Source organism: Bubalus bubalis, chromosome 11 (assembly GCF_019923935.1).
Source record: "Bubalus bubalis isolate 160015118507 breed Murrah chromosome 11, NDDB_SH_1, whole genome shotgun sequence".
In the NCBI taxonomy this organism is placed as follows: domain Eukaryota; kingdom Metazoa; phylum Chordata; class Mammalia; order Artiodactyla; family Bovidae; genus Bubalus; species Bubalus bubalis.
The window spans coordinates 84,994,311-85,016,622 of record NC_059167.1 but is presented as its reverse complement, the minus strand read 5'-3'; the positions used below and the strand labels follow the sequence as shown (position 1 = coordinate 85,016,622).

General features: G+C 38.3%; 1 protein-coding gene across 5 annotated transcripts in view; it reads left to right on the top strand.

The window, feature by feature from the left end:
* LRRC49 (leucine rich repeat containing 49) overlaps window positions 1-22,312 on the top strand; it is a 160,953-nt gene that overhangs the window by 100,495 nt on the left and 38,146 nt on the right. For all 5 annotated transcript variants that reach the window (XM_025296222.3, XM_025296220.3, XM_025296221.3 and 2 more), the window contains 2 exons: window positions 12,912-12,995; window positions 16,389-16,549. In XM_025296222.3, the coding sequence (XP_025152007.2) occupies window positions 12,912-12,995; window positions 16,389-16,549 (245 nt within the window). The remainder of the gene's footprint in view (window positions 1-12,911; window positions 12,996-16,388; window positions 16,550-22,312) is intronic.

The window sequence follows — 22,312 nt, the reverse complement described above, 5'->3', positions numbered from 1 at the left end:
TCCAGCACCATAGATCAAAGGCATCAATTCTTCAGCACTCAGTCTTCTTTATGGTTCAACTCTCACATCTATACATGCCTACTGGAAAAACCAGAGCTTTGACTATACAGACCTATGAGGGCAAAAGGAGTCTCTAGTTTTTTTTTTAATCCTTAACTGTGACCTATTTATTTTGGTGTTTTTTTTTTAATTTTTATTTTATTTTTAAACTTTACATAATTGTATTAGTTTTGCCAAATATCAAAATGAATCTGCCACAGGTATACATGTGTTCCCCATCCTGAACCCTCCTCCCTCCTCCCTCCCCATACCGTCCCTCTGGGTCGTCCCAGTGCACCAGCCCCAAGCATCCAGTATCGTGCATCGAACCTGGACTGGCAACTCGTTTCATACATGATATTTTACATGTGTCAATGCCATTCTCCCAAATCTTCCCACCCTCTCCCTCTCCCACAGAGTCCAAAAGACTGTTCTATACATCAGTGTCTCTTTTGCTGTCTCGCACACAGGGTTATTGTTACCATCTTTCTAAATTCCATATATATGCATTAGTATACTGTATTGGTGTTTTTCTTTCTGGCTTACTTCTCTCTGTATAATAGGCTCCAGTTTCATCCACCTCATTAGAACTGATTCAAATGTATTCTTTTTAATGGCTGAATAATACTCCATTGTGTATATGTACCACTGCTTTCTTATCCATTCATCTGCTGATGGACATCTAGGTTGCTTCCATGTCCTGGCTATTATAAACAGTGCTGCGATGAACATTGGGGTACACGTGTCTCTTTCCCTTCTGGTTTCCTCAGTGTGTATGCCCAGCAGTGGGATTGCTGGATCATAAGGCAGTTCTATTTCCAGTTTTTTAAGGAATCTCCACACTGTTCTCCATAGTGGCTGTACCAGTTTGCATTCCCACCAACAATGTAACAGGGTTCCCTTTTCTCCACACCCTCTCCAGCATTTATTACTTGTAGACTTTTGGATCGCAGCCATTCTGACTGGTGTGAAATGGTACCTCATAGTGGTTTTGATTTGCATTTCTCTGATAATGAGTGATGTTGAGCATCTTTTCATGTGTTTGTTAGCCATCTGTATGTCTTCTTTGGAGAACTGTCTATTTAGTTCTTTGGCCCATTTTTTGATTGGGTCATTTATTTTTCTGGAGTTGAGCTGTAGGAGTTGCTTGTATATTCTCGAGATTAGTTGTTTGTCAGGTGCTTCATTTGCTATTATCTTCTCCCATTCTGAAGGCTGTCTTTTCACCTTGCTAATAGTTTCCTTTGATGTGCAGAAGCTTTTAAGGTTAATTAGGTCCCATTTGTTTATTTTTGCTTTTATTTCCAATATACTGGGAGGTGGGTCATAGAGGATCCTGCTGTGATGTATGTCAGAGAGTGTTTTGCCTATGTTCTCCTCTAGGAGTTTTATAGTTTCTGGTCTTATGTTTAGATCTTTAATCCATTTTGAGTTTATTTTTGTGTATGGTGTTAGAAAGTGTTCTAGTTTCATTCTTTTACAAGTGGTTGACCAGATTTCCCAGCACCACTTGTTAAAGAGATTGTCTTTAATCCATTGTATATTCTTGCCTCCTTTGTCAAAGATAAGGTGTCCATATGTGCGTGGATTTATCTCTGGGTTTTCTATTTTGTTCCATTGATCTATATTTCTGTCTTTGTGCCAGTACCATACTGTCTTGATAACTGTGGCTTTGTAGAGAGCCTGAAGTCAGGTAGGTTGATTCCTCCAGTTCCATTCTTCTTTCTCAAGATCGCTTTGGCTATTCGAGGTTTTTTGTATTTCCATACAAATTGTGAAATTATTTGTTCTAGCTCTGTGAAGAATGCTGTTGGTAGCTTGATAGGGATTGCATTGAATCTATAGATTGCTTTGGGTAGTATACTCATTTTCACTATATTGATTCTTCCAATCCATGAACATGGTATATTTCTCCATCTGTTAGTGTCCTCTTTGATTTCTTTCACCAGTGTTTTATAGTTTTCTATATATAGGTCTTTAGTTTCTTTAGGTAGATATATTCCTAAGTATTTTATTCTTTCCATTGCAATGGTGAATGGAATTGTTTCCTTAATTTCTCTTTCTGTTTTCTCATTATTAGTGTATAGGAATGCAAGGGATTTCTGGGTGTTGATTTTATATCCTGCAACTTTACTATAGTCATTGATTAGTTCTAGGAATTTTCTGGTGGAGTCTTTAGGGTTTTCTATGTAGAGGATCATGTCATCTGCAAACAGTGAGAGCTTTACTTCTTCTTTTCCAATTTGGATTCATTTCTTTTTCTGCTCTGATTGCTGTGGCCAAAACTTCCAAAACTATGTTGAATAGTAATGGTGAAAGTGGGCACTCTAGTCTTGTTCCTGACTTTAGAGGAAATGCTTTCAATTTTTCACCATTGAGGATAATGTTTGCTGTGGGTTTGTCATATATAGCTTTAATTATGTTGAGGTATGTTCCTTCTATGCCTGCTTTCTGGAGAGTTTTTATCATAAATGGATGTTGAATTTTGTCAAAGGCTTTCTCTGCATCTATTGAGATAATCATATGGTTTTTATTTTTCACTTTGTTAATGTGGTGTATTACATTGATTGATTTGCGGATATTGAAGAATCCTTGCATCCCTGGGATAAAGCCCACTTGGTCATGGTGTATGATCTTTTTAATGTGTTGTTGGATTCTGATTGCTAGAATTTTGTTAAGGGTTTTTGCATCTATGTTCATCAGTGATATTGGCCTGTAGTTTTCTTTTTTTGTGGGATCTTTGTCAGGTTTTGGTATTAGGGTGATGGTGGCCTCATAGAATGAGTTTGGAAGTTTACCATCCTCTGCAATTTTCTGGAAGAGTTTGAGCAGGATAGGTGTTAGCTCTTCTCTAAATTTTTGGTAGAATTCAGCTGTGAAGCCGTCTGGACCTGGGCTTTTGTTTGCTGGAAGATTTTTGATTACAGTTTTGATTTCTGTGCTTGTGATGGGTCTGTTAAGATTTTCTATTTCTTCATGGTCGAGTTTTGGAAAGTTGTACTTTTCTAAGAATTTGTCCATTTCTTCCACGTTGTCCATTTTATTGGCATATAATTGTTGATAGTACTCTCTTATGATCCTTTGTATTTCTGTGTTGTCTGTTGTGATATCTCCATTTTCATTTCTAATTTTATTGATTTTATTTTTCTCCCTTTGTTTCTTGATGAGTCTGGCTAATGGTTTGTCAATTTTATTTATCCTTTCAAAGAACCAGCTTTTGGTTTTGTTGATTTTTGCTATGATCTCTTTTGTTTCTTTTGCATTTATTTCTGCTCTAAGTTTTAAGATTTCTTTCCTTCTACTAACCCTGGGGTTCTTCATTTCTTCCTTTTCTAGTTGCTTTAGGTGTAGAGTTAGGTTATTTATTTGACTTTTTTCTTGTTTCTCGAGGTGTGCCTGTATTGCTATGAACTTTCCCCTTAGGACTGCTTTTACCGTGTCCCACAGGTTTTGGGTTGTTGTGTTTTCATTTTCATTCGTTTCTATGCAAATTTTGATTTCTTTTTTGATTTCTTCTGTGATTTGTTGGTTATTCAGCAGCGTGTTGTTCAGCCTCCATATGTTGGAATTTTTAATAGTTTTTCTCTTGTAATTGAGATCTAATCTTACTGCATTGTGGTCAGAAAAGATGCTTGGAATGATTTCTATTTTTTTGAATTTACCAAGGCTAGCCTTATGGCCCAGGATGTGATCTATCCTGGAGAAGGTTCCATGTGCGCTCGAGAAAAAGGTGAAATTCATTGTTTTGGGATGAAATGTCCTATAGATATCAATTAGGTCTAACTGATCTATTGTATAGTTTAAAGTTTGTGTTTCCTTGTTAATTTTCTGTTTAGTTGATCTATCCATATGTGTGAGTGGGGTATTAAAGTCTCCCACTATTATTGTCTTATTGTTAATTTCTCCTTTCATACTTGTTAGCATTTGTCTTACATACTGTGGTGCTCCCATGTTGGGTGCATATATATTTATAATTGTTATATCTTCTTCTTGGATTGATCCTTTGATCATTATGTAGTGACCATCTTTGTCTCTTTTCACAGCCTTTGTTTTCAAGTCTATTTTATCTGATATGAGTATTGCTACTCCTGCTTTCTTTTGGTCCCTATTTGCATGGAAAATCTTTTTCCAGCCCTTCACTTTCAGTCTGTATGTGTCCCCTGTTTTGAGATGGGTCTCTTGTAGACAACATATGTAGGGGTCTTGTTTTTGTATCCATTCAGCCAATCTTTGTCTTTTGGTTGGGGCATTCAACCCATTTATGTTTAAGGTAATTACTGATAAGTATGATCCCATTGCCATTTACTTTATTGTTTTGGGTTTGAATTTATACACCATTTTTGTGTTTCCTGTCTAGAGAATATCCTTTAGTATTTGTTGGAGAGCTGGTTTGGTAGTGCAGAATTCTCTCAGCTTTTGCTTGTCTGAAAAGCTTTTGATTTCTCCTTCATACTTGAATGATATCCTTGCTGGGTACAATAATCTGAGCTGTAGGTTATTTTCTTTCATCATTTTAAGTATGACTTGCCATTCCCTCCTGGCTTGAGTTTCTATTGAAAGATCAGCTGTTATCCTTATGGGAATTCCCTTGTGTGTTATGTGTTGTTTTTCCCTTGCTGCTTTTAATATTTGTTCTTTGTGTTTGATCTTTGTTAATTTGATTAATATGTGTCTTGGGGTGTTTCACCTTGGGTTTATCCTGTTTGGGACTCTCTGGGTTTCTTGGACTTGGGTGATTATTTCCTTCCCCATTTTAGGGAAGTTTTCAACTATTATCTCCTCGAGTATTTTCTCATGGTCTTTCTTTTTGTCTTCTTCTGGGACCCCTATGATTCGAATGTTGTAGCGTTTAATATTGTCCTGGAGGTCTCTGAGATTGTCCTCATTTCTTTTAATTCGTTTTTCTTTTATCCTCTCTGATTCATTTATTTCTACCATTCTATCTTCAAATTCACTAATCCTATCTTCTGCCTCTGTTATTCTACTATTTGTTGCCTCCAGAGTGTTTTTAATTTCACTTATTGCATTATTCATTATATATTGACTCTTTTATATTTCTTCTAAGTCCTTGTTAAACCTTTCTTGCATCTTCTCAATCCTTGTCTCCAGGCTATTTATCTGTAATTCCATTTTAATTTCAAGACTTTGGATCAATTTCACTATCATTATTCGGAATTCTTTATCAGGTAGATTCCCTATCTCTTCCTCTTTGGTTTGATTTGGTGGGCATTTATCCTGTTCCTTTACCTGCTGGGTATTCCTCTGTCTCTTCATCTTGTTTAAATTGCTGAGTTTGGGGTGTCCTTTCTGTATTCTGGCAGTTTGTGGAGTTCTCTTTATTGTGGCGTTTCCTCGCTGTGTGTGGGTTTGTACAGGTGGCTTGTCAGGGTTTCCTGGTTAGGGAAGCTTGTGTCGGTGTTCTGGTGGGTGGAGCTGTATTTCTTCTCTCTGGAGTGCAATGAAGTGTCCAGTAATGACTTATGAGATGTCTATGGTTTTGGGGTGACTTTGGGCAGCCTGTATCTTGAAGCTCAGGGCTGTGTTCCTTTGTTGCTGGAGAATTTGCTTGGTATGTCTTGCCCTGGAACTTGTTGGCCCTTGTGTGGTGCTTGGTTTCAGTGTCGGTATGGAGGCGTTTGATGAGCTCCTGTCAATTAATGTTCCTTGGAGTCAGGAGTTCCCTGGAGTCAGGGTTTGGACTTAAGCCTCCTACTTCCAGTTATCGGTCTTATTTTTACAGTAGTTTCAAAACTTCTCCTTCTATACAGCACCATTGATAAAACATCTACGTTAAAGATGAAAAGTTTCTCTACTGTGAGGGTCACTCAGAGAGGTTCACAGCGTTACACGGAGAAGAGAAGAGGGAGGAGGGAGTTAGAGGTGACCCAAATGAGATGAGGTGGAATCAATAGTGGAGAGAGTGGGCTAGCCAGTAGTCACTTCCTTATGTGCACTCCACAACTGGACTGCTCAGAGATGTTCACGGAGTTATACAGAGAAGAGAAGAAGGAGGAAGGAGACAGAGGTGGCCAGAAGGATAAAAAGGGGAAATGAACAGGAGGGAGACAGATCCAGCCAGTAATCAGTTCCCTAAGTGTTCTCCACCGTCTGGAACACACAGAAATTCACAGAGTTGGGTAGCGTAGAGAGGGGTTAGGGAGGAGATACAGGCGACCTGGTGGAGAAAACGGAGAGTCCAAAGGGAGAGAGAGCAGTCAAGCCAGTAATCTTGCTCCCTAGTGAAAAATGGGTCCTGAAGATTGGGTTCTTAAAGGTACAAAATTGGTAACAAATACATAAAAGCAAAAATTAAAAATCTAGAGTAGAGTTTGGAATTTCAAAAATGCGATGTTAATGAAAAGAAGAAGGAAAAGAAAGAGAGAAAAAACGAACAAAGAAAAACAAACAAGGTCACGAAAATTATAAAGAAACTACAGGTACAAAATTGATAACTAATACCAAAAAGCAAAAATTAAAAATCTAGAGTAGAGTTTGGAATTTCAAAAATACAATGTTAAAAAAAAGAAGAAGAAAAATAAAGAGAGAAAACAAACAAACCAACAAAAACAATGTCGCAAAAATTATAAAGAAAATACAGGTACAAAATTGATATCAAATACCAAAAAGCATCAATTAAAAATCTTGAGTAGAGTTTGGAATTGCAGATATACGATGTTATATAAAAGAAGAAGAGAAAGAAACAGAGGAAAGAAAAAAAAAAGTCACAGAAATTATCAAAAAAACTATAGGTACAAAATTGATAACATATACCAAAAGGCTAAAATTAAAAATCTAGAGTAGAGTTTGGAATTTCAAAAATACAATGTTAAAGAAAAGAAGAAAAAGAAAAAAAAACAAAACACAGTCAAAAAATTATAAAATATATATATGAAGTTTGCTGAAGAAGAAAAAAAATAGGGTCTTTTTTTGCAAAGTAATAGGTTATAAAAGTGAAAATTAAAGGACAATACAGGACTTAAAATTTAAAAAAAAATTAAAAAAAAAAAAGAAAGAAAGATTGATCGTAAAAATAGTAAAAATAAATTAGGTCTTTCTCTGGTTTTGTTGTGAGTATTGTGGGTTCAGTTCATTTTTGGCTAGTTCCTTGGTCTGACTTATATTTCTCAAGATCTATAGGCCCCTTCCTATGTAGTCCGTAGTAACCACAGGGTTTTAATCTATGGCCTGTAGCTTCCAAGGCGTTTCCCTCTGTTATAGCTTCTTCTGTTTGCTGGTCTCTTCAGTGTCTGGTTGCCGCCCTGACACAAAGGGGACGGTGGAGGACACTTTTTTTTTTTTTTTTAGGCTCACTTGTTCAGTTGCGCTGTCGGGAGGGAGGGAGGGATGCTGCAAACAGATAAAACTGGCGTGCACTCGCAGTGCCTCAACCACACTGGGTCTGCCCCCGCTCACGGCGCGTGTAGCCTCCCTGCCCACACTGCTCGGGCTCTAGATTGTTCCGCCGGGAACAATCAGAGGCCGGCCCTGGGCTGAGCTCCCAGGTCCAAGCCGCTCAGGTTCAGGCACTCGGGTAGTCCTCAGAGGCGCAGACTCGGTTGGGCCTGCGTTTTGTGCTCTTCCCAGGTCCGAGCAGCTCAGGTGATGAGGTGTTTGGCGGGCGCCAATGCTGCGACTTATCGCCTCCCCGCCACTGGGTTAATAGGGTGTAAAACCAGCGCACCTTCTCAGGCAGATGTTTACCGTCCAGACCCCCAAGAAGTTTTAGTTAGCAAAGAAGGCTGCTTACAGTTTTATAGATAGTGTCTCTCTGGGGCTGCGATTGCCCCCTTCCGGCTCTGGCTGCCTGTCACCGGAGGGGGAAGGTCTGCAGCCGGCTATCTCTGTTCAGTCCTTTGTTCCGTGCGCGGGCCTGGCGGTGTCTTAGGTTAGGGCTGGCTTTTCGCGTGGTAGATATCCCACAGTCTGGTGTGCTAGCCCAAATTATTTCGCTCAGATAGCGCTCAGGACATTCCGGCCGATTCTTACTCTAAGGGACACAGCCCCCGCTTGTTAATGGTGTGTGCAGGCGTCTGCGCTGCTTCTCCGCTGGGGGATTTACCGTAGGGCTCACAATCTGCGATTTTTAATTGTTTATTTATTTTTTTTCTCCCTTTTATGTTGCCCTAAGGGCTTCCAAAGCTCGGCACAGATTCGGCAGTGAGAAGGTTTCCTGGTGTTTGGAAACGTCTCTCTTTTTAAGACTCCCTTCCCGGCACGGAACTCCGTCCCTCCCTCTTTTGTCTCTTTTTTTGTCTTTTATATTTTTTCCTACCTCCTTTTGAAGAGTTGGGTTGCTTTTCTGGGTGCCTGATGTCCTCTGCTGGCATTCAGAAGATGTTTTGTGGAATTTACTCGACGTTTAAATGCTCTTTTGATGAATTTGTGGGGGAGAAAGTGTTCTCCCCGTCCTACTCCTCCACCATCTTGACTCCTCCCTCCTCTAGTTTTTAATATATTGTCTATGTTTGTCATAACTTTTCTTCCAATGAGTAAGTGTCTTTTAATTTCATGGCTGCAGTCACTGTCCATGGTGATTTTAGAGCCCAAGAAAATAAAATCACTGTTTTCACTGTTCCCCCATCTGTTTGCCATGAAGTGATGGGGCCAGATGCCATGATCTTCATTTTTTTGAATGTTGAGAGCTTTTTCACTATCCTCTTCCACCTTCACCAGAGGCTCTTTAGTTCCTCTTCACTTTCTGCTGTAAGGGTGAGATCATCTGCATATCTGAGGTTGTTGATATTTCTCCCAGCAATCTTGATTTCAGCTTGTGAGTCATTCAGCCTGGCATTTTGCACAGAAGTTAAATAAGCGGGGTGACAAAATGTAGCCTTGATGTACTCCTTTCCCAATTTTGAAACAGTTGTTCCATGTCTGGTTCTAACTGTTGCTTCTTGACCTGCATACAAGTTTCTCAGGAGACAGGTAAAAAGGTCTGGTATTCCCATCTCTTTAAGAATTTTGAAGTTTGTTGTGATCCACACAGTCAAAGACTTCAGTGTAGTCAATGAAGCAGAAGTAGATCATGTTTTTGGAATTCCTTTACTTTTTATATGATCCAACGGATGTTGGCAATTTGATCTCTGGTTCCTCTGCCTTTTCTAAATCCAGCTTGAACATCTGGAAGTTCTCAGTTTAAATACCATTGAAGCCTAGCTTGAAGGATTTTGAACATTACTTTGATAGCATGTGAAATGACCACAATCACATGGTAGTTTGAACATTCGTTGGCATTGCCCTTCTCTGGGATTGGAATGAAAACTGACCTTTTCCAGTCCTGTGGCCACTGCTGAGTTTTCCAAATTTGCTGGCTTATTGAATGCAGCACTTTCACAGCATCATCTTTTAGCATTTGAAATAGCTCAGCTGGAATTCTATCACCTCCACTAGCTTTGTTCATAGTAATAGTTCCTAAGGCTCACTTAACTTCACACTCCAGGATGTCTGGCTCTACGTGAGTGACCACACCATTGTGGTTATCTGGGTCATTAAGACCTTTCTTCTATAGTTCTTCTGTATATTCTTGCCACTTCTTCTTAATCTCTTTTACTTCTGTTAGGTCTTTGCTGTTTCTGTTCTTTATTGTGCCCATCTTTGCATGAAATGTTCTTTTAGTATCTCTAATATTTTTGACAAGATCGCTAGTCTTTGCCATTCTATTGTTTTCCTCTATTTTTTTTTTTTTGCGTTGTTCACTTAAGAAGGCTTTCTTATCTCTCCTTGCTATTCTCTGAATCTCTGCATTCACTTGGCTATATCTTTCCCTTTCTCCTTTGCCTTTTGCTTCTCTTCTTTTCTCAGCTATTTGTAAGGCCTCCTCAGACAACCAGTTTGCCTTCTTGCATTTCTTTTCTTCCTATACAATGTTACAAACCTCTGTCCATAGTTCTTCAGGCATTCTGTCTACCAAATCTAACCCTTTGAATTTATTTGTCACCTCTACTGTATAATTATAAGGGATTTGATTTAGATCATATCTGAAAAGTCTAGTGATTTTCTCTACTTTCTTCAGTTTAAGGCTGAATTTTGCAATAAGGAGTTCATGATCTAATTCAGTCAGCTCCAAGTCTTGTTTTTGCTGTTTAGAGCTTCTCCATCTTACGGTAACAACTTCTCTAATCTCAGTGGATTAAATCAACAAAGTTTATCTCATGCTCATACTGTCAGTCTGTCCATTTTATGTGGTCTGAGAACTTTACTCTGTGTTGTCCTCATTCAACGACCAAGGCCTTCAAAGTGCCTACCCTTTTGAGCTTTGCAAATTCTGTACCAGAAGTAAGAGAGGAAATAGCTATATCATACATTGTCTTTGAAATTTTCTACCCGGAAGTAACACATATCACTTTTGTTCATACGACATTGGCCAAAGCAATTCACTTGACCACACCTAACTTCAAGAGGACATGAAGTGCCATCCCACTATATGGCCAGGATATAGGAATACATAGGAATATTTGCTGAACAACTCTTGTGACTATCCATTATATTTTAAATCAAGTGTTAACTTCTGGTAGAAATATAAATTAGTACTATACTTATGGAGTACTTTTGCAAACACAGCAAAAGCCCTAGAAATATGTCTACCATTTGATTTAATGGTTTCAGTTTTAGGAAATTATTGAACAGTTGTGGGCTTCGCTGTGGCTCAGATCAGGAGCCAGTGGCTCAGATCTGCCTGCAAATCAGGAAATCTGAGTTTGATCCCTGGGTTGGGAAGATCCCCTGGAGAAGGGAATGGCAACCCACTCTAGTATTCTTGCCTGGAGAATCCCATGGACAGAAGAGCCTGGCGGGCTACAGTCCATGGGGTCACAAAGAGTCGGACACAACTGAGCAACTTACACAATCACAGTCATAGAGATGTACATTTAATAATTCATTCTTTGAATATATATTTACTGCATATCTACTATGTGCTGGGTAGCTGATATGGTCCATACCTTTATGGAGCTATCTATTTGCAGGAAAGAGGAGATATAGTACCAGAGATAATTTAAATGAAAGAGGTTAAGGGCTATGACTGGCAATTATAGGGTGGTATAAGAGCAACCCACTCCAGTGTTCTTGCCTGGAGAATCCCAGGGACGGGGGAGCCTGGTGGGTGCCGTCTGTGGGGTCACACAGAGTCGGACATGACTGACGCGACTTAGCAGCATAAGAGCATTGAACTGTGGTGTTGGAGAAGACTCTTGAGAGTCCCTTGGACTGCAAGGAGATCCAACCAGTCCATTCTGAAGGAGATCAGCCCTGGGATTTCTTTGGAAGGAATGATGCTAAAGCTGAAACTCCAGTACTTTGGCCACCTCATGTGAAGAGTTGACTCATTGGAAAAAACTCTGTTGCTGGGAGGGATTGGGGGCCGGAGGAAAAGGGGACAAGATGGCTGGATGGCATCACTGACTTGATGGACGTGAGTCTGAGTGAACTCCGGGAGTTGGTGATGGACAGGGAGGCCTGGCGTGCTGCAATTCATGGGGTCGCAAAGAGTCGGACATGACTGAGTGACTGAACTGAACTGAACTGAATAAGAGCATTCTACTCTTCAACTCACCTCCATTAAATTTTTAATTTCAGGTTTTGTAAATTGTATTTCTGAAAATGTTCTCCTTCAAATGTAATGAATTACTTTTTATAGTTTTCTGTCTCTGAAGATATTTTCAAGTTTGTCTTTCATGAAGAAATTGTTTTCTCAAATTATGACATCATTTTGAATGCATACAAATATTTTGATAATAAAAACTATGAGTTACATGCCTATAATTTACTTTATTAAAATTTGCCAATCTTTAGGGTGAAAAATCATGATCCGGATTGTGTATGCAGATTGCAACATTTAAAAATTTGTTTATAGTGAATATCATAATGTGATGGAAAAATTATGATATTTGAGTTAGGGTTTTGGGATTATGACTGATTTTTAAAAGTTTTTCTAAACTGTAATGTTATTACAGTAAAGTTTCATAGTTTTTAGAATGGAAGAAATTAGTCTGGCCAAATCAACTTAAAAACAAAGTAATGATATTAATGGAGAATAATTTATTAATATCCATGGAAATTTTTAAAAAGCTTTCACAATTGCAATTGTATTGTCATTTAAAAAAAACTCTGCTTTGCAACAATAAATTAAATAGATTGTTAGAAGTATGATTTTCATCTTCATGATAAAGACTTTGTTAAAAATCTCCATGTAGAACTACAGTACAAAGAAAAGTTATACAGTCCTGCTTCCCACTCCTTTTTGTTATAATCTTATGTATTTACGTCTGATTGTGCGGGATCTTGGCTGCTGTGCGTGGCTTCCTCTAGTTGTGTGAGTGGGGGCACTCAGTTGTGGTGCACGGGCTTCTCATTGCAGTGGCTGCTCTTGTTGCGGAGCGTGGGCTTTGGGGCATGCAGGCTTCGGTCGTGGTGGCACGTAGGTTCAATAGTTGCATTTCCCAGGCTTTAGAGCACAAGCTCAATATTTGGGGCACATGGGCTTAGTTGCTTCATGACATGTAGAATCTTCCTGGACCAGGGATTGAACCCGTAACCCATGTCTCTTGCATTAGCAGGTGAATTCTTGACCACTGAGCCACCAGGGAAGCCCCCTGCTCCCCCTTTCTTCTTTCTCTTCTCAGTCTTTTTCTTGTATTATTTAGGTTTATCTCACATCAAGAGTTGGGAGTAGAGTTAAGAATGCGCAGTTTTCTTTTCGAATTAAGTTGGAAGAAGAAAATAAAGAGGAACATACTGACTTTTTCTTTGAGGGCATATTTCCTATTAGCAAGTAGTATGGCTCTCACAAAGAAAATCAGACTTGGAGAACTGAAGATATTTAGCATCAAAAAAGGTTAAATACTTAACAATACTTTTTTACATTTTTCTTTTAGGAAGAAGAAAGGCGTATGGCATCTATTGTAGCCAAAAAAGAGGAAGAGAAGAAGCGGGAAAGTCATAAGCAATCTTTGCTTAAGGTATTGTCTCTGGTCTCTACATTCATGTATGTGTGCACACACACACACGTACACACACTCACACATACTGAAGCTAGCTTGCTAATCAGCTAGAAAAGTGGTTTCCAAACTGCAAATTTTTCATTCCTTTTGATAGTGTTTTTAATAAACAGACACCCTTAAAACATAAAAAATCCTGTACTTCTGAAATACAATATAATGTAATGTACAATATAAAATAAATGTGAAAATGAGAAATTATAAAAGGAAGAGATTAAAGTATATATATATAACAGAAGTTAACCTTCTTTCCACACCAGTACATCACCTTGTGTATCCTCCTGGCATTTAAATTTCATTTTGGAAACCACTGTAGTAAACTGTCATCTTTAGTGATATATTTTAACAAGCTCTGCTACATGGGTTTATTTTTTAGTGATGGCTTTTTAAATTAAAAAAAATCTCTGTTAGCTTCTCCAATAGAGAGGTGGTAGAGATTTTGAGGAGTATAGAAATTAAAGGTTTTTTTGAACTTGTTTGAAATGATTTAGCATATCAGATATTACTGTCCTCAAAAGGTTTTCGGGATAACAAAGTTGTATATAGCAAACTTAGGAAACAAGAGAAGTTCCTGGGGTGATGGAAATGTTACAGGTTAACATTTATGCATTTGTCAGAACTGATCGAAGAGTACACTTGAATCTGTGTGTTTTACTTTGTGAAAACTACTCCTAAATTAACAAACAAAACAAACTTGGTCCCAGGTCCTCTCAACTCCACTCTATTAGGAACTGGGCCACACAGCAGGAGGTGAGTGGCAGGCGAACGACCTAGGCTTCATCTGTGTTTATAGCTGTTCATCTCAGTTGAGATGTCAGTGTCTTCCATCACCCCCAGATGGGACTGTCTGGTTGCAGGAAAACAAACTTAGAGCTCCCACTGATTCTGCATTCCATGAGATGTATAATTATTTCATTATATATCACAATGTATAATAATTTAGAAATAAAGCACACAATAAATACAGTGTACTTGAACATTCCCCAAATGCCCCCCCATCCTGGTCCATGAAAAGATCGTCTTCCATTAAACTCACCCCTGGTACCCAAAAAGGCTGGGACTGCTGTTTCTGAGGGACAGGAGGGTGTATAGACATCCATCTTTAGTCCTGTTGCTTTTCTATCTTTCTGTTTTCTTTTCAATCTTTAAAATGAATGGAAGTGATAGTGATGACATATACTGGTGTGGTGTTGCTTGGTTTATAAAGAATAGACTCAAGTGGCAGAAGCTGAAAGTTGGCATCTTCTAAAATAACTATCACTTTAACACAAATTTGACAGACTGTCCTCTAGCTATAGTCGTGATTGTACTAATATGCCAGATGCATCCATGATCTTTGAACATAAATTTTTTTTTGGGGGGAACCCTCTTTTGCCTTATAGAATATTTGTCTTTCCTTTGTTCTTCTTTTTCCTGCCCCACAGGCACTTAGAGCCCTTGTTGGCCCCTCTAACCAGCCAGTGATCCCCACCTGACCCCAGATTGCACTCTTGTTTTAAACTATATCTTCCCTTTTCTTGACTTCGGTGAAAATACCCATTTTCTTTGTCAGCCTGGTGTTGATCTGATTTTAACAACTCAGTTAAAGAAAGCTTAACTTTGGGGTTGGTATAGAAAAGTGCTTGTGTTTTCAGAGTATCTTGTTATAAATTTAACATACTGAGTGGTGTATACTTTTGTGCCTTTTTTCTAAGCACTGCTACATCTACCTCATTAAGAATATTTATTTTTGCCAACTCCAAGTCAGCCAGAAAGCCACATGCATGGCATCAGCATGATAGCCATCTGCCATTAACTCACTGCCCCTGCCTCTTTCAAAATAGCCTTGGCACTGAGTGAAAATAATGGTATTGTGTAGATTAAGAATTGGGTTGTCCCAAGTCATCTGCAAATAATTGAAATAGAATCCTTTAAGATAAGATGCCTTCTTATCATAGATTTGGGGGAAAATTTATAGTAGAATGTCAAATGTCTTCTTGCTTTAGATAAGGACATACATAAAATGTCAAGAAGTCTTAGAAGTATACACATACTAAGTGGAACCCATTTAATTATATAAACAAATTTCAAATACCAAGCAATAGAAAAAAGAACCCATGTTAAAGACATTTTTAAATGCAGAAATAGAACTTTGAAAATGTTTAGTTTTAATTAAGCTTTGTCACCAGTTTTAATTCCTATCCAGTGCCATTTCTACATCTAAAATTTTAGACAGGCAAAGAAGTGGATCTAAACATAAGTATTCTACATATGTGGATGCACTGAGGGAACGGGCAGAGAATCTTTCTGACAGCTTTCACTGGTTCCAAAGGGAGCAGATGAAGAGGGGCAGTATCACACCAATGATTTTTCACTAGATGATTGTTCTCTGAGTAAAGATAAAAAGGGAGGTGTCTATTTTCAGCACTCTGATTTAATCAACATACCATTTAGAAGTTGTGTTAGTCGCTCAGTCATATCTGACTCTTTGTGGCCATATGGACTGTAACCTACCAGGATCCTCAGTCCATGGGATTCTCCATACAAGAATACTGAAATGGGTGACCATTTCCTCCTCCAGGGGATCCTCCCTACCCAGGGATTGAACCTGGGCCTCCTGCATTGCGGGCAGATTCTTTACCATCTGAGTTATGAAGTTTGATAATGGATAATCTAAGATGCTACTAGTTATCTAGAAATGTTTCAACCTAGTACAATTTCTTTTCATAGTCTATATATGTTTGTTAATTTTCAGACATTGTAATTTATACTGTGAAGCTTAAAACACTGATCAATCTCTCTTTTCTCCCTCTCTCCGAGATCATTCCACCATATTTGCCATAATTATTGGTTAAAAAGATTAAAATATTGTCAGGTTTTCTTACTATCTTTAAGCACAAAGACATAATTTAAACTTCACATAACACTTGAGTCCCCTGGAGGAAGAAGTGGAAACCCACTCCAGTATTCTTTCTTGGACAATCCCATGGACAGAGGAGCCTGGAAGGCTACAATTCATGGGTTGCAAGGAGTGGGACATGACTAAAGCGACTTAGCACACATGCAAATATAACATTTGAGTATATCAATTTCCATCAAGTTAAACCTGCAAATAGTGAATTTTTTTATGTCCAGTGGGAGTAATTGTTATTTGTATATACTTTTTTTAAGAATAATAGAGCATTTTTGAGATGTTTGAATGCATAGGTTGAATAAAGGCTGCTTATACCATGTTTTAGAATACATATTTGGTAGCTGCTTTAAGTAATTGACTCCTTTTAAAGATGTGATAAGTAGTACAAACAATATGCTCCTTGGATTCTCCTGCTACAAAATTGCATTATGTAATTCTTGTCACAATGAACTTTTTCATAGGAGAAGAAAAGGTTAACAATTAACAATGTAGCTCGAAATTGGGACTTGCAACAACATCGAATAACCAGTATTGCTATAAATCAAGATAGAAGAGATTCTGACTCTCAGGACCACTGTCAGAACGATGGAAGCACCGTCTCTACATTTCCAGAGGAAGCAGGGTATGCAGTGGTGTTCTTTTGGGATATTAGTATCTTTGGAGAAATGAATTTGGAGCAGAAATGGGGAAATATTTTACATATAATTATTTTAAAATAGTTTTCTTAAGAAAACCTACTGAAATTAGCAATAGGTTTTAAAAGTTAAGGTGGAACTATTGAGAATATAGGCTTGCCCCTAATTTAAGAACCCTTTGAAAGTGAAAGTGAAGTCGCTCAATCGTGTCCGACTCTGCGACCCCATGGACTGTAGCCTACCAGCCTCCTCCCTCCATGGGATTCTCCAGGCAAGAGTACTGGAGTGGGTTGCCAGAACCCTTTAGTAGTTTTTTATTCTTCTTAGGAATAAATCTAGATTACTTAATATAGCCTGTAAGGCCATCTACCCACCTTACCTATCTTGTCCCATAGTATCAGCCATTCTGTTCTTGTGCTGCAGCCTCAGTGATTCCCAATTTGGTTACTTCCTACCTTAGAACCCTTCTTCTACAAACAGATCTATTCTCCCCTGCCCTGCTTCCTTCACCCTGCCCTGGCTAACTGCAGTTCAGCCTGGAGGTCTTGACTTCAACCCTCACTTCCCCTGAAATGTCTTTCCTAATGACTTCCCAGAGAGTGGGCTAGATCAGATATCTTTTTTTCTCCCAGTACTCTGCACTTCCCCTTGTTAGCACTTATGAGCATTAATAACCACTGGGTAGTTAGAAAAAAGGAGAAGAGGGCAGCAGAGGATGAGATGGTTGGATGGCATCACCAACTCAACGGACATGAATTTGAACAAACTCCAGGAGACAGTGAAGGACATAGGGGCCTGTCATGCTATATAGTCCATGGGGTCACACAGTCGGACACAACTTAGTGACTGAACAATAACCTGAATAGTTCTTTGTATCTGTCTTCCCCACTAGAATGTAAAATCCTGATTGTGCTAACCTTTGTTGTTTCCCCATTAGCTAGCACAAATCCTTACTACTTAACTATCAGTGTTAAGCAATTTGGCATAAAACATAGTTATTCCAGTTGCAATCTATAGTATCTGTCTTTTCCAGTGGCTCACAGCCTTTTCCTTCTATGACATACAGATCATATAACACATATCCCTTGGTTTATGAACAAATCTGAGGACACTATCTAGGCTTAACATATTTCCCTTCTGCTCATAAAGGCATACTAGAATCAAGTCAATGAGAGGAATATAAAGCATATATAACTTCATAGTTTGTGTGTCATTTAAAAACGTGTGTGTATATATATACGATTTAAAAAGAAAAGCTAAAACTCAAAGATAGAATGCACTTCAGTTTTGTTTCATTTGATGCAGTTATCTAATGACCTAACCAAATTCTGAAACACATTTCAAACTAAATATAGTATAGCTTTTATTTCAGCTTTTCAGCCAGTGTTCTTTCAGCTTTCCATATATGAAGAGTGTAATCAACAAGTCATTTAAGAGGAATTAGAATAATATTTTGGAAGTTTACTGTAGTTAGAGTTTGACATATATTTTAAAGACAAACATACTTTAGCAGTTTTAGTTATAAGATTAATTTATATTGACCAGCATACCTCCTTCACCTCACTTGGATATCCACATGTAGAGTTTCTCAGATCTTTCAGCTAGAAAAATAAGGAAACAAGAATTAACATTTTAATTAAGTGATAACTTATATAATGGATATGTCACTTATATTGTCCTGAAACTTAATTTAATATTATATAAATGTCAAAATAATTCTACTTGTATATAACTATACTTTATAAAATTAAAACTTCATGTCATTGGGCTTTAGATTTATGAAATACTACCCATTAGTTCTATTTCTGATTTATCTTTTCTTTAAAAATATTTTTTCTATCTTCCTTAAGAAGGATTCCTAGTTCCAAGTTTATCCAAATGACCTCATAAATTTTATTCTAAGATTTTAATAAGGTTTTAAAATTCCTCCTTTAATACATCAATTTTATTTTTATATATGGTGTTAGGTAAGAGCCTAACTTGATTCCATTCCAATTGACTAGTCAGTTTTCTAATAGCATTCCTCAATTAAATTATTCTCTTTTGTAGTGAGAATGTCATTTTCATCTTATATTAAGTTCCCATAAATACTGGATATATTTCTGAACTTTCTATTCCATTTCACTAACCTACTTATCTGTTTTAATGCCAATACCAGACTATTTTGATTATTGTCATTTTATAGTTTTAATATCTAGTAAGGGAAATATGCTTTCACTATTCTTTTCAAAGATTCAATTCTCACATACTTGTTCTTACATATGAGCTTTAAAATCATTTAAATGAAAAGTTAAGAACTTTCTTCAAATGGTATTTAAGTTGTTTATATCAGTAGGATTAACATTTGTAAGATAATAAATCATCACTTTAAAAATCATGGTATATCTCTACATTTTTCAAGTATACTAGGGAGCTAACTGGGGAAGTGTTGAGATGTTGAAGGAAAATTCTGAGGAACTAAAGGAAGTTAGTTCTTTCATGCAAAGATGGGCTCGATAAAGGACAGAAATGGTATGGACCTAACAGAAGCAGAAGATATTAAGAAGAGGTGGCAAGAATATACAGAAGAACTGTACAAAAAAGATCTTTATGACCCAGATAATCACGATGGTGTGATCATGCACCTAGAGCCAGACATCCTGGAATGTGAAGTTAAGTGGGCCTTAGGAAGCATCACTATGAACAAAGGTAGTGGAGGTGATGGAATTCCAGTTGAGCTATTTCAAATCCTGAAAGATGATGCTGTGAAAGTGCTGCACTCAATGTACCAGCAAATTTGGAAAACTCAGCAGTGGCCACAGGACTGGAAAAGGTCAGTTTTCATTCCAATCCCAAAGGAAGGCAATGCCAAAGAATGCTCAAACTACCGCACAATTGCACTCATCTCAATGCTAGTAAAGTAATGCTCAAAATGCTCCAAGCCAGGCTTCAGCAATACATGAACCGTGAACTTCCAGATGTTCAAGCTGGTTTTAGAAAAAGGCAGAGGACCAGAGATCAAATTGCCAACATCTGCTGGATCATGGAAAAAGCAAGAGAGTTCCAGAAAAACATCTATTTCTGCTTTATTGACTATGCCAAAGCCTTTGACTGTGTGGATCACAATAAACTGTGGAAAATTCTGAAAGAGATGGGAATACCAGACCACCTGACCTGCCTCTTGAGAAATTTGTATGCAGGTCAGGAAGCAACAGTTAGAACTGGACATGGAACAACAGACTGGTTCCAAATAGGAAAAGGAGTACATCAAGGCTGTATATTGTTACCCTGCTTATTTAACATATATGCAGAGTACATCATGAGAAACTCTGGACTGGAAGAAGCACAGGCTGGAATCAAGATTGCCTGGAGAAATATCAATAACCTCAGATATGCAGATGCCACCACCCTTATGGCAGAAAGTGAAGAGGAACTAAAAAGCCTCTGGATGAAAGTGAAAGTGGAGAGTGAAAAAGTTGGCTTAAAGCTCAACATCCAGAAAACGAAGATCATGGCATCCGGTCCCATCACTTCATGGCAAATAGATGGGGAAACAGTGGAAACAGTGTCAGACTTTATTTTTTGGGGCTCCAAAATCACGGCAGATGGTGACTGCAGCCATGAAATTAAAAGATGCTTACTCCTTGGAAGGAAAGTTATGACCAACCTAGATAGCATATTCAAAAGCAGAGACATTACTTTGCCAACAAAGGTTCGTCTAGTCAAGGCTATGGTTTTTCCTGTGGTCATGTATGGATGTGAGAGTTGGACTGTGAAGAAGGCTGAGCGCTGAAGAATTGATGCTTTTGAACTGTGGTGTTGGAGAAGACTCTTGAGAGTCCCTTGGACTGCAAGGAGATCCAACCAGTCCATTCTGAAGAGATCAGCCCTGGGATTTCTTTGGAAGGAATGATGCTAAAGCTGAAACTCCAGTACTTTGGCCACCTCATGCGAAGAGTTGACTCATTGGAAAAGACTCTGATGCTGGGAGGGATTGGGAGCAGGAGGAGAAGGGGACGACAGAGGATGAGATGGCTGGATGGCATCACTGACTCGATGGACATGAGTCTGAGTGAACTCCGGGAGTTGGTGATGGACAGGGAGGCCTGGTATGCTGCGATTCATGGGGTCGCAAAGAGTTGGACATGACTGAGTGACTGACCATGAAATTATAGCAGCTAGTCTGAATTGTTGAGTGAGTATTCCAGGAGTACAGAATGACAAGATATATCAGTTGTGTTGTTCAGTCGCTAAGTCTTGTCTTTGCAACCCCATGGATTGCAGCAAGCCAGGCTTCCTGTGCTTCACTGTCTCCTGGAGTTTGCTCAAACTTATGTCCATCGAGTCGGTGATGCCATCCAACCATATCATCCTCTGTCACTCCCTTCTTCTCCTGCCCTCAATCTTTCCCAGCCTCAGGGTCTTTTCCAATAAATTGGATCTTCGCATCACATGGCCAGAGTATTGGAGCTTCAGCTTCAGCATCAGTCCTTACAGTGAATATTCAGGTTTGATTTCCTTTAGGATTGACTGGTTTGATCTCCTTACTGTCCAAGGGACTCTCAAGAGTCTCCTCCAGCACCACAATTCAAAATCATCAGTTCTTCAGCTCTCAGCTTTTTTATGGTCCAGCTCTCACATCCATACATGACTAGTGGAAAAATCATAGCTTTGACATTATGGACCTTTGTCAGCAAAGTGATGTCTCTGCTTTTTAATACACTGAAGGTTTGTTATAGGTATATCAGTAGAAAAGCTAAATATCTTAGAAAGAATAAGGAAATAAAGGATCAAAGATAAGGAATTTAAAAATTCAAGTATAATGTCAAAAGAAAGAAATGATAGATCATATGCTCTAGGCTACTTTTAAATAGTTGAAAAGTAGAAGGTTGCCAATGAATTGGAAGAAAATGTAGTATTTCTGGGACTAGAAGTCTTTATGAAATTAATGATGAGAATTACATAAAGTAATAGGGTTAGTAGTGAGCTGAACTAGTGGGAATTTATGGTCAAATTAAGTTTTTGAAGTTGAAGATTTTAGAGATGGAATATATGTTAGTAATAACATAAAAAACACTTTGGAGGCCACTGCGGCCCTGGGAATGAGTTGTTGGAGAAGAGTAGAAATGAATAAGGAGAGAAGAAGAGGAGAGAAGATGAGTTGAAGTTATTATTGTGTGGACATTGAAGTTATTGCTGATAGAACTAGGTGTGGAACCAAGGGCCAGAGTATTCAATGGTGACCATCGTTATCTCCTTCCAATCTCAGCCATGCATCCTCTGCCCTTATCACAGAGATGTTCACTGTTCACATTTTACTAGTGTTGGCAGCAGCAGTGATTACAGGAGTGTCATTGTTCAGTAATTGATTCTTTTACGTGGCAAAACTATCTCTGATTGCTGGACTCTGACTATTAGGCAGACTGATAGGTGGACTCCAGACTATTAATGTGACTTTCCTGATACTCTAAACTTTTAAAACAACTTTTTTCCAAAAATTTTGTGACCCTGTAAAAAACAGTTGGTTCCAAGAGAAAGAAGTATCTGCTACTGAATATTACTATGACTTAAAATTGCTTCCAAGAGTTTCAGAACTTTTATTAGGAGTTCCACAAAGCTAGAGGCTTTTTAAGGAAAGAGCACAAATGAAGAATTTGGAAGAGATGGGAAAATTGATGTGTGGGTTCAATGCAGAGGATGTGGAGAGCAGTAATGAATTATTAGGAAAGAGATCCACAGTTTCTGGCAAAAATTTCTACAGTTGTTAAGTT